The sequence below is a fragment of the Malurus melanocephalus genome, unplaced genomic scaffold, assembly GCF_030028575.1.
Source record: "Malurus melanocephalus ecotype Western Australia unplaced genomic scaffold, MMel_1.1 scaffold_54, whole genome shotgun sequence".
NCBI classification, from domain to species: Eukaryota; Metazoa; Chordata; class Aves; order Passeriformes; family Maluridae; genus Malurus; species Malurus melanocephalus.
In genome coordinates this window covers 1,134,898-1,153,477 of record NW_026623286.1, presented here as the reverse complement: position 1 = coordinate 1,153,477, position 18,580 = coordinate 1,134,898, and the positions used below count along the sequence as shown (strand labels likewise).

Below are 18,580 nucleotides of genomic sequence, written 5' to 3'. Positions count from 1 at the left end.
TTCAGATGTGAGGGGGTCCAAGCCTCTTCCCCCTTTTTGGCTTCTGATCAGTCCAGTCCTCAAAGGCCAGGTTTTTCTCAGAGTAAGGTYGCTCTCCTTTTCTATATACGTCTTCCCTTGAAGAAATAGTCCTCTCAAGAACAGCTTCTTTTCTCCATGTTTGACCACCACAGCAACAGCACCTGCCTTCTTCTTACTGTGATCTTGGGTCTCCATTTTTTTCTTACATCTCCTCATCCTCCTGCTCTGTTTTTCCCCAGTGCAYGATACTAAAACTAAATACTAACAGCCTAAAAACTAAATGGTGGCTGCCTTCTCTCTTGTTTTGCATTCTTCTTAAGTACAAGACCATACGTCATCACAGAGGTRTAACTAGCCTGCGCAATTGGCCCARGCCTGACCAGCAGCCTGTCCATCAACCTCAGAGCCATAATGGATTGGTTCTAAAACACAGGGGATAGGGCTCCTTTTGCTGGAGAAGAATGAGAAAGCTTCTAGAATTTCCTCACAGGAGCCATCTTTGTGGTTTTTTGGTCCCATCCCCCCATCACCAAAAATCGGACTGAGTGAAACCAGGACAGAGACCATGTTAGTTTAGCTTCATTGTACAGTTCACCGAGTATTTGTAAAGCACTTCAGAGAGTTTATGACAAACTTTGCTTTCTGAAGTTTACTAAAAAGAAGGCATTGCTGAAGTCACTTGTGACTAGAAGTAAGAAACAGACTCAGATCCATAGCACCTTACAACGCTATTAAYGTTTAACTACACATTGAGAATACTRTTTTCAAATTTTGCAACCAATCATGATCAATCTGGGGATCCTAAGCTTCAGCAAAGCCAAAGCTKCCACATCATTGCAAAACCGGGCCTCAATACCATACAGTTAACTAAAATTGCTACAGGAACTAAAAGAAAATAGGACTTGTGCGCTACAGCTGCGTAGTATCACCATAATGTTAAAACCCTTTAGCTTTGATTTCATAGATGTGCACCATGGGTCTAATCCATGGGCATTTATGACTGATGCATCTGCATGAAGCTTTTCATGAAYGCTGCAAGCTTCTGAACATCTTCTACAGTCACCGCATTATATAAAGAGGCACGGATTCCTCCCACAGACCTGAATTGAAAAGAGAAGACAAAAAAAAACCAGAAAAGTTTTGTATATTCTAAACCAGATAATAATAGCTGTCATAGACACTTAAATGTATTCCTACTCTAAAAAGATAACATTCACATTTATGCATATGAGAAGCAATATATAACCCTTAAAGGCATGCTTGCAATCTAGAGAAGCTTTGGGTTTTTTAGTTATTTACAGCTCCAAAGCTGTATCCCCATGACATCAAAAAACTAATCCCATGAACACTACTGAACAGGGGAAAGAACTCTTGCAACCAGGTAGACAAGACACTGAGAGGCTTTATAYACTGATACAATCTGACCTTAAGAGGCATCTTCTTTGGCATCTGCACAGAGACAGAGTTGCACAAGAAAGCAGAGTTAAGAATAAAGCTCTCTGAAGCCCATCACGTCACCTAGTTGAGCCACCAGCAATCTCTGATTACAAACTCTAGACTGCTATTCTCAAGTGATGCCAAACCAATATGATAAACATCTTATGCATGAGAAAGTCAATGCACAATCCCTGAAGCTGTACCACTGTAGTAATAGTAACAGTTYGGCAAAGGCCAGAAATTCATTTGACGAATACTTACCGATGTCCTTTCAGAGATATCATGTTAAGTTCCGCAGCCTTCTCAAGAAATTTCTTTTCCAGGGCTTCATCRCCCTTGATGCTGCCAATGCGGAAAGGGACATTCATTCTGCTTCGGCTCTTTCTCTCCACTGGACATCTAGAGAGGTTGCAGAATGTAATGCTTAACCCACTTCATGCTGAATTTGTATTGTCAGCTATATCCAGTTTAAGAAATTGAATAATCACATCTGTTTAGAACCAAAGTCAATCCTTCATCATTTCATCTTTCTGTGAAAGAAAGCAATCTTCCTTTTTTAACCAAGAATAATGATGGAAGTGGAAGACTTAGTAATCCKTCCTGATATATACAAAATTATGCCGGAGAAATGGACAACACACTTGCATACAGGCCAAATTAAAGAAAGAAAATTAAATAAATTAAATAAAGAAAACAGTTACTTTGAACAGGTGAGTTAATTACAGGGAATTTTGTTTAAGTCTAAAGCAGTTTCTGACACTTCTCAGCTAGTCAAAGGTGCTACCAGAATTCCACTCAACTAAAGAGAACTAAAGGAAGTATAAGAACAAAGCATAAAATTGTCATGGAGATTAGAAACTTCTGTTAGTGATTTCAGTCCATCTTCTAAATTAGTATTACTCAGAATCATGAAGTAGAGAAGAGGTATTGCTAGAACAACTCTGCATCACATACATGGCCACATTAGATGAGWTGCATCACAGCTCTCTAATACCTGAAAGTGCCATTTAATCTGAAGTGGAAAACTCAAGATACATGTAATTTCTCTGAAGTTATTTTGTGAAGGTAAGAAATGCTGGGGAAGAATAGAAGATTTAAATATCTTTTTTTTTTGTGTTACTGCTTATAAAGAAGATAYGAACCCTGCAGATTTATTTTTTTTCCTAAGGCTGTAGATTCTTGCAGGCATTCAATACAAGTAAGTTTTCATAAACTGCATGTAAATTTCATACCTATTACTACACTATTTGGGAAAGAATGGGTTTTTAGTTCTCCTCTTGCTCCTTCCTSCAGATGTCTCCATGAGGAAAAAAGATCCATCGTAACATCTGCCAATGCAAATTTTCCCCTTCAGGTTCAACCAAATAATGTTCAAAAAGGTCTATGATTCTAAGGACTCCCATTTATGAATTACTGCAGCCATGTTATGAATTACTGCAGCCATGTTATAATATTTAGATTATTCAGTTGCTGCTGGGCAATCTGATTTAACTCAGTGCACAGACGTCGGAAAACAAACTGCAAATGGCAAAGAGTGCTTTGTGGAAGAAAGACTCCATTTGCTAAATGGCTTGTCACATGATTTAGTCAGGGAAGCATGTCACAGATTAAGCTGGAAAGGCAGCTTCAAATTATGTCTTCCTTTTAGTTATAGATACAATTAAAAAATTCACAGTCTTAATTGTACTGCTGAGGAAGCTGCAAACAGCTCAGTTAGTGAAGCTTGTTCTGCTTTCCCARCTGACTATTTACCATACTATTTGCATTACATTTCCCTCTCACTGCCTTACAGACCAACTTGCCAGAAACAGATTTCTATTTGTCACAAAAAAAATGGTTTTTTCAAGGCTTCATTTGGTTTCTGACGTTTATGAAAAACCCTCAGGATTTCCCTGGAGTAGGATCACAATCCTGATCAGGGTGATGCTAAAGGCAAAGCTGTTCTCATTAACTAAATAGATAAGCAGGATGTATTTAATATTATGATGAAACTTTATCCCTGCCAATTACAATTGCAGACAGCTTAAATTTAAAATCCAAATTTAATTTGCCCTCACTTTTGACATGAAAGTTAATTAGGTCCCCACACTGTTGCTTTTAAACTGAAGGTGAAGGAAAATAGTTTGTAGTTTCATGGTCAATTACTAATTTGAGCTTGGCAAATATTAAAATTATTACAGTATCCRCTTTTAACCATACCTAGGTCCTGTGAGCTCAAAAACATCTTGGAACTCTATGAAAAAGTCAGGGGATTAGATCTGTTTTGGAAAGCCATCAAAAATAACTGAAGAAAATAAATTGTGCATAAACTACATAAAGAAAATGTATTCCGTTTTGMGGTCTGATCTTCCTGTTTTATGTCAGAAAGTGTTTCAGAATTTAGCCTAATTAGCTAAWAAAAATGCTCTGCTTGACACAGAAAAAGTAACTTTGACTTCTGGAACAGTTGGTAGGAAAAAACCAATGCAAAGTGGTCTCTACAATTTCTTACAGGCAATTTTRTCTCATTTGGCTATATTTGCCCAAGAGATGCAGTAAGCCTACAAACAGAGTATGGATGTGTTTTTTGTATATTCTTCTCCTAGGATCTTGTTTTATTAAGTTTAGAATATGTTTTTAGTTGGCTTCACTACTGATCTACATAAGATAAGTCRAAACAACCTCCTAGTGGAATGAGACTTATCCTTGGACAGTTACCAAGTGAACGGTTTGCATAAATATTAACTACAGGAGTCCTCAAACAAAGGTGACTTCAAAAATACACGGCAATTAAACTCTTGAAAGTTATGAATGTTAGATTAAGTAGCAAATACTGAAGCCAATAGGAAAAGCATATCAACTTACGCATAAAATCCATTAGACTTGTCTATAATATCATAAATCATCCGCGATTTGATTAAACTATGTTTATCCATAGCTGCAGCACCACCATTATTCTTTATCCATTCCAGTACCAATCCCATGATATAAATACTGCAAAAAGAAAGAACATTTTTCAGWGAAATTATTCAAACAGGAAAAACTTAAGTCTTGTCTAAGAGTTCACAAAATGTTTCAGCAACAAAATGCTATTTTTAAGGACACTTAACCTTAACAAATCCATACCAAGACTATTTTACAAGTTACAACAACTCTACACAGACAGTATTTTCTGGACACAGATGAAACATCCTGAAATTCAAATGCCACACAAATCTGTTTCACCCAGTTTAATCCTTTGTACCACAGAAGGACATGTGCTGCAGGCTTCCTGCAGCCCTGCATCCCAAAGGCATCCCCAGACAAGCTACATGGATTGCCAATTCATTGCCTACACAACTGCCTGTCAGGTCCTGTGTAGAAAGACTACACAACTGCCTAGAAAAGGCCATGTTTAGCAAAAAAGTTAATAGCATTTACCCTGTGCAGCTGCTTTAACAAAAATACAGGAGTAGATTTCAAACATATGTACATTAATGCCAGAAATCTAACCATGATTTCACAAATGTTAAAAATAACAACTCTAATCCCATTTCTGTCTAAAAAGACCTTTCGCCCATATGAACAATGAAGTTCAGCAAAACAAATAATCATGTATCACACTTAATTATTCGTTACCAGTCAAGTTCTGAGTAGAGATCTGGAAGCCTACTGGCACCCATGGCTTAGGACCAAGAATTTCAACACTAGTTACCAAGTGCAACATAAAAAAAAAACCCTTGAGGCCTTTTGCCTTTGTGCTTTTGCTACAAAACTCAGCTTGTTCAAGTTCAGACATTTCCCACGACTACAACAATTTACATAAAAACCTGCTCACAAGTTCTTATGGCCTATTTCCAACAAGTTCGTTCTTATGAATTCCTTCATTACTGATTCCAAGGGAGTGCTCAGAGAACATTACCTTACAAGTTTCCCTAACACATATCTAGCAGAACGCTGTTTTAAATTTTGCTACTTTTTATTTCTAACGGGATGCCAGTACCAAATCTTTGAACATTTCAGAAACGCTGAAGAATAACCAAGGCTACAGACTGCCTTTTATAGGAAGTCCCTTACAGCTCTGAGCCTAATCTTGTCACATTTATGACAGCACACTGTCAACTACTCCAGTGGAAAGGATTTAACTGAAGTATAGACTACATGCTTGCCAAATGTACGGGGCCACATTCATCTCTTGTCCTCACGTCCTTGAGCAAAACTTTTTGGACAAGTGAACTCTAAGAAGTCCGCCTTAGAGCCATTCACATGCAGCCCAGAACATGCTGAAACCTTTTATTTTTCTTTTATGTCAGTCAAAATAATGTTTCTGGAACAATTTTAAATGCAAAATGCATTTTAGAGCCTGGAAATGAGATTTTTATAGCAAATTCATTGTTAATTTTAGCTAAACAGATTAGGGTCAAAGAGTTAACTATGTAGTGCCATGAAGTTGAAGCCACTAGCATCACCCTAATTTAATTTAACATCCTTCTGAAGTAGCTTTTGCAAATTTAGTTAATATTTCCTGCCTGTCTGCCAGCAAATCATTAGCAAGTGCAAGGAAAAGAGCAGAGAAAAAAGAACTAAGAATCTTTGCCAGTTCCTTAAACTGGAACAGGCAGTTAGAGCCAAGCCAAACAGATGCGCCAACATTTCAGTCTGTTACATTCTGAATTCTGGACTGTACTCCAATGTGGGTTATAGCATGAAGTGAAATCTGTCAAGACAGTGATGAGAAAGGAGAAAGACTGTTAGATCATCTTTATTTTCAGTTCCCTTAAACTCCCACTACCCTGTTAACTCCCACTACCCTGAGCTACCACTAAAGTAGCGCTTTCTTTCCAGAAGTTCTTTGCGCATGACTAAAAGAAGGCTGCAGAATTTGATTTGTTTTACTTTTCAAATCAAGAGGAACAACACTGTGTTCAAGTGCTGAGATTAAGTAGCACTTCAGTTTTTCAAATGGAAATAGCTTTGTACTTGGAAAACATGAATGGCTGCATTTAAAACCTGGCATATTCAACTATACAGTGTCCAAAAACAGTATGTACGACTTGGCAATCAGGCAAATAATCGATCATGAAATAGAGGTTTCAAGAACTGGTAAACAAAGACATACATACTGCCCATGTTACCCAAAATCTGGAAACATTGTATAGTCAATTCTTAGCAGCAGTGCTAAGGATATTGGGTGTAGCCAACAGGGCAGACAGGATGCCAATAAGAACACCTCATTACAACACTACATGCTGTACAGTGTGCACACAACTCAGGGAAACGAGTTCTGCAGTGTAAAATCTGGCATAAACAAATGTTCACAAGATTTACTGTTCTTTTGATAAAAATAGCTGCTCCTATGTCACTGCAATAGTACACTCTGCAGTGACAATCAGCATATTCAGAAATACATGAATTCAGTAAAATCTGAAGTCATATTAGTATTAAATTATAGGGCTTATATATAGGAATCACTGAACTTTATGCCTATTGAATGCATTTAATATCTGTCCGAGATCATTAGGCAACCTAACTTTAAAATTTTGGACCATATAAACAAGCTATAAAAGCTGAGACTAAATATCAGTTTAAAATTGCATTATGAAATTATCTGAATCAAAAGAAAATTTTTATTTTCAAAGTAGTTTTAAAAGCTTCTGGGAAAGAAAAGATACCTGGAATTAAGATTTTTTTTTTTAAATAGTCATTACAGAGGACATAGGTGAAAAAACTTTTCAGGTTAAGAATGGGCTCTATTGGCTCACCATCTAAACATTCTAGTACCAAAGCACCATTTCACCAGTTATCAGAAATGAGGAGATAGCAATTTTAAACAAGCCTGCTCTGCTTCTTGCATAATAAATCAACAAGTACATAGCAATTTTATAATTTTGACTGCTAGCAATGATTATAAAGCTAAATCAATTTTATCTTTGGATGCCAAATCAAACTGAGATGGCAGTCAAAGAATTATGCAAAACTGTACTGGAGAATAAGGCAAAGTAACTACAACAATACTTTTTAAAAAATTCTTCTACAGTTTCATTTCAAAACTGACAGTGGTGAAGGATGTAGCAAGAACAAGAAATATCTCAAAAGTTTAAAAGACTACATAGTCTTGTAATATATTATTTTAAACTTCAATAAGAACAATATTTACCATTTTCCAGTAAATAAAGCCAATGAGTATCTGGAGGTTCAAATGCTGAGAACAACCTCAGGAAGAAATTAAATCAAACTGTACTTAGTGATCAAGAAGTCTAAATGCCAAATTACCTCCTTCAATGAGAGAAGCATCACCTGACTGACTAGAGCAYGCTCATGTAAATCAGAACGGATCCTGCAATTTCTATACTGGAGTTACTRTTATAAAAAATACAATAAAATAAAAATAAAATAAAATAATATTTACTTTGAAAAAGACTACATCCTTTATGCCTGAGGCGCAATAGGTAACGCAAGGCCTCSTACACTCACATGCCTGGACACTCGCAACGTCTTCACAGGAATCATGTGAAATGCTCCAACGTATCAGTGACTTGAAGGCAAAAATGCAACTTCGGAAGCTTTTCTAGATAAAAGCAGCAGATGGCAGTGCAGCTGCTTTCTGAATAAAAGGTATCACAGAGCAGGGTGAGTTACCTGTAGCATGGTGGAGTGTTATACAAAGAGTTATTTGCTGCTTGTGTTTTGTAATCCAGTACAATAGGGCACTCCTTCATTGCAAATCCCAGCAGGTCCTCACGTACTATTACAACAGTAACTCCAGCGCAGCCAACATTCTTCTGAGCACCAGCGAAAATCACACCAAACTTTAAAAGGAAAAAGAAAAAAGCCTGGTATATGCATTCACTTGCAGACCTTATATCTAATAACCCAGTATGGTTATATAACAGGCATACTAGTAAGCTGAACAAAATAGAGAATTTGTTGAAAATCAACAAGTTGTAGGTTAAAAGAAGAGTTAGGAGAAGTTCTGATTTCAAAGCACACTTACAGCTACTCAGCTGAGGAAGATAATCACAACAAATGTCACAATCATTTGCTAAATGATTATTTAATAGCCGCAAGTAATTCTCAAGGCAGCCTGTTCTAATTTCACACTACTTCAAGCAAATTTACTAAAAACAAATTCCTACACAGTTCGCAGTATTTTCAACCCATCTGGTATTTCACAACAATCATCATAAAATCCACCAGTTCAGAGGCAGATCAGGAAAGGCCAAATTGCATGCAATAACAATCACTCTTTTTTGCTACATACAGGTAAGAGAGGTCAAATGTGCTACTTCACCAGTCAGTAACATTTCTACTCGTAGAATTTACCAACGTATGTTCTGCCTCTGTACCATCTATGAAACAGACACCATAACTGTGAGGCAAAGGATGTTTTAGGAGCTTAAAAGAGTTTACAGATTTTTCATGTAAGAGGCAGGATTAAAAACACTGATTCACAATACCTTGCTGTAGCCATACAGTATCTACAGACTAAATATGACTTAGAAGATTTTTTTTCGGCTGTTATTTTCTTTCAGCAAGTATTTTACCCATCAGGAAAGATCACACAGAACTAAAATACTTTTGGGGAGTTATTAACATGATCAACTTCAACATAATTAAGTATACTTTTATGAAGAAAAGGAAAACAAATAGACATTGAAATCTCAAGCCTGAAATCTCAACACTTCTATCAATCCTCAGATACTCAATTAACAAAACATGACTTCTTTAATTTCACTGCTCAGTATCTCTGGCCATCCAGACATTTGAAAGTGCTTAATTCTAAGAATTGAAGTTTAAAAACACTTTGTGCGGTCACCGTGTCAAATTTTTTACCTTGGAAACATCCACAGGTTTGGACAGGAAGTTTGATGACATATCACAAACCAAGACTGCTCCTTTGACATCAGGTACAAAGTCAAACTCCACACCATGAACAGTTTCATTAGCACAATAATACACGTAAGATGCATTTGGATTAAGATTCCAAGTGCTTGGGTCAGGAATGCCTGAAAGACAAAAAAGAAACTCAGAGGTCACTGGAGACAAGTGATTTTCTTGGCATGCAGTTTTATCTGAACATGAAACTTAAATACAAACCAAGAGTAATTCTGCCACATAGACTATTAATCATGTTTAGCATAGCATAATACATCTGCATAGCAAATACACCAGCGCATTCCCAAAACAATCTGGTGAGCCATCATTAAGTCTGCAAAACCTTTTGATCTTCACCCCTTATTTCTCAAATTATTTTCATCAAGTTTGCAATTCCAAACTACAAACTACTGCCCTAAGGGTCCAAACCAGCATTTCAGAGGAATTCAGGCACTGGGTCCAAGAATCTTCCTGCTGCCTTTGGAACCATGTGAACCATCCAAATTCTCACTAGCAAAGCTCTCTAAAGCTGTGTTTCTGTTCAATCCCACATGCATTTCAATCTTGCCCAAGCTGAACAAACACAAAGTTGCCTACCTTCCTCCCATCTAAAGCTTTGCAACTCATTTACAAAAGTAAGATTTCCTCTGTCAACAAGCAATACACAGGGCATGTCCTGACAGCACAGAACGGGTTTGGCATAGAACAAATAGTTGCTCTTCCTTTCTTTTCTCCTCCAGAACCCAATGGGAGRTGAAGGTGGGGGTGGGAGATAATGCTATTGCTCCCATCATTATTTACTGCCTCTCCTCTTGTCCACATCTACAAAACGCTGAATACACTCCTCCAGACTGGAAAGTTGTAGGTCCAACTCCTAACTTATAAGGGAGTATTATTTGTCTTTCTTGTTGCCACTTTTTAGTTCAAATGTTGTAATTTTGATCAGAGGAAAGAACAGTGAGCAAAACTAGCAGGAATAGAAGAAATGAGATCTCATATATTCCTGCTCCAGGAATATAATCAGTGACACATTGGCGGAAAAGGTAAATATTCAGGAATCCCTGAAAGCAGGCAACAGAATTCAATTCTCCCATGTCCTGAGTCAAGAAAGTTAAAATCCCAGGCCTGTTTCTAAAATCTAGAGCAATCTCATTACCTAGTGTACATTAAATTGAAATACCTCACAGTATTCCTCTAAATAGCTTAAGATTAAATACTAAGTAAATACTTTAATGAATACTAAAATAAAAATACTAAATAAATATGGATAAATACTAAAAAAACAAATTAAAAAAATTGAGAGAGAGCTCAGACAATTTCCCTACTTAAGATACTTCTTGCCACTTATTTTCCAGGATCTGCTCAGACCCATTTCACAATTTTTTTCTGATGGAGACTGTTAAACCATTCAACAGATAAAGCAGTGGTGAACAAGGAGACAGGTCACAGACACTCTTTTGAGTGCTAGGCAGCCAACTCTGGTTAACATTCAACAGCTAAACAGCTACATTGGATCCATTTTTAGAGCAAGGCAAAAAGCTAGGCATTCACATGGATGGATGCAAGCGTCAACTTACTTGTATAGGTTGCAAGTTTGGGATTAACGATATTCACTTTGCCATACTTCTCTGCTTCTTTAGCTGCTTTTGCTGACCAGCCTCCAGTAACAATATAATCTGCCTGTCTTCCCTCCTTTAAACCAATAAGGTTAAGTGGGACTGCACTGAACTGACCAGATCCACCTCCTTGAAGGAAAAGAACTTTGTAGTTGTCTGGTATATTTCTGCATAAAAGAAATACCATTTATATTATTCCCAGAAGACACAGGATGCAAGCTACTTGATATTATGCATTTAACAGTGACTGAGGAAGAATACTGTCATTTTAGAAGACTCTTTCCAAGTGCTTAGATCAGGTCCCACTAATTCACCCCATCACTGGTCTTGAGAAACAATTTAAATATTTAAGAGTAAATGCTACAAATTTAGTGATAATAATTTGCTGAAAAGAAGCTTTCCCTCCCCAACCCAGGCACTGCATTAAACAAACTCACTCCTGAGTAGCTGTACATACAAACTTGAGAGACATTCCATCACAATTAATGCGGCCTTTTAACTTGATCTATTGCTAGCCTCATGGCTTTTCTGTCAGGCTAAGAACATCACATCTAAATTCTTACAGCAGCACTCAGCTTTGAGACCCTGGAGTTTGAAAGTGCAACAGTACAGTAAACTATACATGCAGAGCAAGTGCAATAAAGAGTTGCTCATACAGTCACAAAAATTACTCATTTGAATTATTAATTAAAATTCCTTTGTCAATTATTCTGGCTGTGACTGAAGGTCACGTTTGTGTTTAAGGACCAATATTTTCAAGTATTGCAAGAGCAATAAATATACAATGAGTTGGAATTATTTCAATTTTTTTAAGATGTACCATTCTACAAATATGAAAAGTGCTCTTGATCAGTGATTTTGACACATAACCACAGAATTTGTGTTAATAAAATCAGACTTATGAGCAATGTGCACATCACATCACTAAAAAACTGATTTTTGTTGTTTTCACTCATTTGTTTAAGTTCAAGCCTTCATGAATTCTATGAAAGTGACAAAAATCAAAATTTCAAAACACAGCTAGACGTATAAAAAAAATTACCAAGTAAGAACCCTTTGTCACATTCAAAGATATAAGCATCAAACAGCAGATCAGTGTCCTCCTCAAGATTATTACTATACGTACAGAGTACTCATGCATAAAAACACCACCAAATAGATGATTTCAAGGAAAGATCTCCACATAAGACATTATTGATAAAACTAGCACAAGCATAGAATAAAAATTAGCAGAAACTAATTTACTTACAGCAATTCACGCATGAGATTTTCAGTTGTATTTAAAATTTTTGTGAAATCTGAGGAACGATGGCTCATTTCTTAGGTGGAATAGAGAGAAGACATAACATTAAACAAGATTGTAACACATGAGTTTGATTTCAAAATTATGTTAAGCTTCAAAACATCTACAGTACAGACCCAAAATGCCTGAAGATTGTCATTCCCAGTTCCCACACCTCTTCAAGTACATAAATACCCCTAAATACTCACAGAAGACTTATACCTACACTCTTGTCCACACACAAGCAAATCCTGCTCACTGACATTTGGCACTTACTATGACCTTACTATCCCCAGGAACAACCACATTTGCAGGTAAAAAAATTACTCATTAGAAAGGTTTAATTTTTCCTCACACTAAGAATTTCTCTGCTCCTAATGTTGTCATTAGTGTATAATACAGGACAAGTATATAGTAAAGTTTGTTTTGTTCTCTTATCTTTAGCAAGGCTTTTCACACAGTAATGCTAATTAAATGTTAAGAACACTTACACAGTAATTCCTTTTAAATCCACAGGCTGTCTTCCATGTTTAAGTGTAAAATCTAAACAATAATCTAAATTATGCAGAGACACCTGCACATTCTACTTTTAGCAACTAAACAGTTTCATAAGTAATAAAATGCTCACCATCTTGCTGAACAATATTTTGTGCAACTGGGACTGAAAAGCCAGTCAGCTACCCACATGGCATAGATGAAACTTCTTCCTTTTGSCAGGACAGCACTGCCTTCCTAATGGGAAGGATGCTATATATCTATATAACAACAATACCCATCTGTACAGATACACAGGTATTAGAAACTGAGCCAAAATACCAAGATCAGAAGGTCTTATAAAACAATTCAGTTAAACATGGAAATGATGAAAACCAGAATTTTTAAAGTCTTACCAAGAACACTTATACCAAGTCCTTTGTAGTCCACCAATTCTTTCTGTGCTTCTAATAATACCTAACAGAAGAATAAAATCAAGAAATAAATTAAGGAAATTTTCCTCTATCTGGAGCCTCTGATGCATCACGCCTATGCCAGCGGTTCCATATTGCACTAACCTGACACCTTGTCAAGTGACATTAACAGATGTGTAGTCACCAACATAATTTTGTAGTACCTAGAAGCTTAAGGCTTTTCATAAGACAGCAAACTTAATTCATACGCTTCTTGTAGAGACCATGTCTTAAGTTATTTCAAATGTTACATTTCCAGATTTCAGAACAATTTCTAGGGGTGGAAGGGAACTCTTAACYTTTACAGAACATCTGATTATGTATACGTACTCTTTCTAAGCAAGCATCCTAAATACCCATTCCCACCACTCCACCCTGTGCCCTTTCACTTGATTTGTGCAAATACAACCAAAATACTGAAGAAAACATCAGGAAAAAAAATCAGCTTGGGGAATTGGATACCTTAAACTGAGCCAACAGAACATGACTGGTTTCACAGAATGAAGTTCCACATTTTGTGAAGATAAGCCGAGAGTTATCAAAAGTTAAAAAGAAACTAAGCAAAATTTTGAGACAACCAAAAAAACCAGTTCACTAGGACCCTAGCCAAMTAGTACTTCAGCCATCCACGTCTTTCCGCCTTCTCCCATAGCTCCTGAATATCAACAGAGTAAATGAGATTCTAGCCACTGGATCTGCAGCTTCTGATTTCAGCAAATTCTTGTCGGAGAGCCAGCACTCTTGGCTGCTCCTAAAGGAATCAGAAGAAGAGGAAGCCCCAGTAGAACAGCCACCAAAACAAATGCTGCATGCAGGCACCCCAGGATCTGACAAGAAACTGCACACTCTGGGCAATTTCAGCAATAAGAAAACTACCTTGCTGTAGGATATTTGCATGGTCTGTCAACTGTAACARCTGGTCACCAAAAGGTCAACCGAAAGATTGTGAAGTTTTAACCACCACATTTTACAAGCAAACTTCTCCACACCAGAGGAGGGGAAAAAGGGAAGGGGAAAGAACAGACTAATTATTAGAATAGTGCTTGATAAAATCCAGTTCTGTTAGTAAGATTCTTCATCTGAAAATATGCACATGCCTGACAGAAGACATCGACAACGCCCCTTATAATATATGAATTGCTCCATCTTCTTCCTTCACCAGGTCTGAGTGCGTTACAGGCAGCACTAGCCCACAATCAAGAGAAACAATCGAGTAGTCTACACAAGAGTGCTGCATTTTCAAGAGGGGAAAACAGATCAATAATGAGTACAGCTATGTTCATCTGCACTCCYCAAACCCCAAATCCAGTTTTTTGAAAGTCTCTGTCAAAGAGCAGTGTACTGAAACAGAGCCTGTGAGAGCCCCTTTTGGAATCAAGGGCTCAMGACAGAACATGAAATTTCTTTGCAACCTTATCTACAAAGAACATTTCCTCAAGAAAAGAGATGCGAGGGGAAAGAAACCCAGGCAAATAAACAAGAAATCTGCTATGCATCAAATATTTTACCTAAAGAAACTTTTAAAATAAGTCACATAAAATAACTGAGAGTACTATGAAGGRGTCTAAGAAAAGAACAGAAAAGATTTCCACGGTACATAACCCACACACTGAAAGTCAAGTATGTACAATTCGGCAGAAACCACCCCCTCTCCATATAACTGGATAATCCATGGCTGCTGATGCAACTTTCCAGAGGGTTGAGTGTATACCACATACACTATAACTTCTTAAAAAAATACATGTCAGGGAATTACCATGCTATTTATCAGCTGATAAATCTCATACTCCACACAGCTATCCTTGCGCACTTAAGTCCCATCCCAAAACTAACGACATAACCGTTGGTGCCATATCATCCAGCATGGAAAAAAAATCCAAAACCCTAGAGAACAATCCAAGAACCACACTGAAGCTCTCTTCCAAAAATCCGAGTTTAGCAGGGCAGTTCGTAGGGTGGGGAAAGTTAGAAGACACGAAGTTTCGGAACTGTGGGGGTAAACTCCTTTAATAACTATTTGCTAGCGCTTCCCCAACCCTCCTTGCTTTTTGCAGCCGGAATCCCGCAGGGAGCCGAGGGGACGAGGACACCCAGCCCCGCCGCGCCCCAGCCCGGCCCCTACTCACGGAGCGCGGCAGCTTCGCMGGCCCGGCGCCGAAGTTCGCCACCTGCCGTCCGCCCTCCATCGCCGCGATTCTGCTGCTGCTGCTGCTGCCGGTACCGGTGCTACGGCTCCGCGACCGTGCCCGCCTCTATAAACCCGCGGCAGCCGCGGCTCGGCACCTTCCAGCCCGCCCCCGGGCGCCCATTGGCAGCGCGGCCGCGGGAGGCGGCGTGAGGGGCGGTGTGAGGGGCGGTGTGAGGGGCGGGTGGGGCGGTGCCGGGGGCGGGGTGCGATCCACAGTTACAGTGAATTTTAGGAGATATTTCATATGAAATGCCAAGAGGCGGAAACTGATACACAGGAAGCTTCATCTGAATATGAGAAAGAGCTCAACTATGCAAGTGGCCATGCACTAGAGAGATTGTGGAGTCTCCTTCATTATAGATAATTAAGAGCCATCCCGTGCCATGTATTCCAGGACACCCCTGAAAAAGCTGCGAGGTTGAGATCACCTGCCGTATCCAGCCTGTCCCTTCCTGGGTTTCTGTAATTCGTCCTGAAAGGGGTGGTTTTACACTACCCAGATGTTCTCATATTTTGTGTGAAATACTTGTAGAAGAGGAGGATCTCTCCCTTCTTTCTCTAACCCAAGAAGTGCCTGCGCGCTGTGCACTGTTTCCCACAAAAAGTCTGTTGCAGGCAAATCGCTATTTGGATTTTATCCGAAGAGAATAAAAACAGGAGAGCTGTGAAACTTGATCAGTTTCACATAATGGATTGCTTAGTTTGGGCTTGCCTTGAGGTCTGCCAAATCCTAGGCTAATATATCTGAATACTGAAGTATTTTTTCCAGATACCTTGGTTCATTGAAAATAGAGAGATAGTACAGTTAAAAGTGTTGAAACTGAGATAAGGACTTTAGCTTGTTTGATTTTTTTGGATTGTTTTAGGGAGAGACATTTTACTCATCAGTTGTCAGAAGTTATTTTAAAGGCAGTAGCAGTAAATCAGTTTTGACAAAAGAAGCCATGAATTATGACTGAAAACAGATGGGCATCACATAATCCCATAATTTCCAAGTATCTTGGACAAGAATCACAGTTCTCATATATAGCTGTATAAAGCACAGTTCTTGAACACATTAGACTGTCCAGTGTTTCCTGCAAAGCTGGCCCTATGTTAGTTTCATGCATGTTCACTAAGCTAATCATCATTAATTATCTGTACAGAAATCTGCTTATTTTTCAGAAATGAATGCATCAATGTCCATTATTTTGTGAATACCGAAATTTATATAAAGTACCATTTTTCATTACCAATTGTTTCACTGAAGAAATACCAACTACTTGAATTYGTTCCTTTTCCTGTCAAGCCAGGAGATACCCGGAACCACAAAAAGAATTTACAGACAACAGACTGATTTCGTATTTACTTAAAAGGTTTTCATCTTATGAAAGTTATTTTGTTAAAAAAAAAAATTAGAGACAATGGTGTTAGAGCAAAGATAGCTTTCATTTCAATAATAGCAATAACTTAAGAAAAACCTACCAAACTTGCTTTCAGGCACCAGAAACTTCTGCAGTGCTTTAGAGATAATAGCAAACTTCACAGACATCACAGGCTGGATACTTGATCTTCAAAACATTAAGGTATTTCTAAAGTACCACAACACTCAGAACATTACACCTAGTTATTAAAATTAGTTATAATTAAATAGAAATCTCTAATGAAATGATTAGTAACAGCATAGGTATGACTAAAATTTTATTATTTCTATTAGTGGCTCAGCTAGAAGTTAGATCAAAATATACAGGCTCCTCACAGAAGCTTTTCCCAGTATTAAATCCAAACCACTTATATAGGCCAGAGAGGCAACTTCAAACTCTGGTCTGCTGGGGAAATGGTATACCAGGTAGTAAGGGGCAGTAGAAGATGTCAGAAATAGTGTAGATTATGGATTCAGGTCAGGAAGCCTGGCCACTGCTACAGAAAGTGCTCCACTGTCTGAGCAGGCTGTCTTGAATACTAATTGTGCGGAAAATCCACAAGTAAATGAAAACTTTGGAGTTGAAAATCTAATTCAAACACKGGCACAAAGAATTAGAACACAAAAATAGAAATTAGGCAAGCTGGTGTTGGTATCAGCTCAGAGCACTGGGTGAAAATACCAGGTTTTGGAGTTCAGTTCACAGAAGTCCCATCCTAACCAGTAGAGTCAAAAATAGCTGCTCCCATGAGATCAGACAACAAGGCTGGAAGCCGTGTCACCCAGAAGCTTAGAAAATCCTTCTCCCTATTGATGGGGAGTATACAGAATTGGTAACAAAGTACAAACCTGACATTTTTGCTGTGGGCAAGGGATTATTATACTTTTGCACTTGGGAAGAAATAATCGTACAGGGTCACATTACAGTCTTTTCTCTGTTGGACTGAGATTTCTCCTATTAGTATTTTACTAGCAGCAATTATTWTTTAATAATTATATCAAAACCATTTATTCCATCATAGAATCCTACCAATATTCATAGCCACCCAATATAAGCTTTCAAACCCATGATTTTCAGGAATGCTTCTTTCTTGTACCATTTGACAGAATTTGATCCTTTAAGTGCCACAAATCAATCTCTGCAGATGAACTTGGATTTGCATAATTAATACAAAAACAAGAAAGATATATTTACAATGATGCATAACTGGAAAAACAAGACAGATTTTTAAAAACCCTCAGAAGTATAAATGAAGTTCGAGAGTTTTCAGTGAACTCTTACTAGGCTCATCATGACTTCATGTTATGCTGGACAGCAAAACCTTGATTTACTACTGCTGGAAAAGGATCAGCTCACTCAGGGAAAGCAAGTGTACACGAGTYCTCTGCCTGGTACCAAAGCTGACAAACTTGACGTCATTATTAAAAGACAAATAATGATGACGACACAGCAACCTTGCAAGCATTTCAGGAGGCAGCTGGGGTATCTGGTCCAGCAAACTAGTGAGATGAGCAAATTTTGGTGAAACCTTTACATATATGGTTCAAACAAGGGTTTGGAGTTATTTTGTTTTTCAGAGATCGAAGTTCTGAACTGTGAAGAGTAGCTCTTGGGAAGACTAAGTGAAAAGAAAAAAAAATCACTGAGTTTTATCAGTAAACAGTAACGTTCTCTAGCAAATAGCTGGCCTATTGATTTCAGGCTTTTATGTCAAACAAGAACACAGACAATTATGTAAAACATTAACAGTAAGAGGATGAAACAGCTTCTAGTCAGGCTCAGGGAAGAAAATGGTTTCATAATAATTTAAAATAAAAATATTTTTACATTTTATTAAACTTACTGTCAAATAT

General features: G+C 37.8%; 1 protein-coding gene across 1 annotated transcript; it reads right to left on the bottom strand.

Moving 5' to 3' along the window:
• Positions 1-380: 380 nt before the first annotated feature.
• On the bottom strand, positions 381-15,379 carry PSAT1 (phosphoserine aminotransferase 1). The gene is made up of 9 exons (XM_057365563.1): positions 15,263-15,379; positions 13,080-13,140; positions 12,157-12,226; positions 10,869-11,074; positions 9,250-9,422; positions 8,056-8,225; positions 4,303-4,431; positions 1,720-1,857; positions 381-1,121 (listed from the first exon to the last, which is right to left on the bottom strand). Exons 1-9 carry the CDS (start codon positions 15,320-15,322, stop codon positions 1,016-1,018), a joined length of 1,113 nt encoding a protein of 370 aa, XP_057221546.1. The 5' UTR covers positions 15,323-15,379; the 3' UTR covers positions 381-1,015.
• Positions 15,380-18,580: the final 3,201 nt, after the last annotated feature.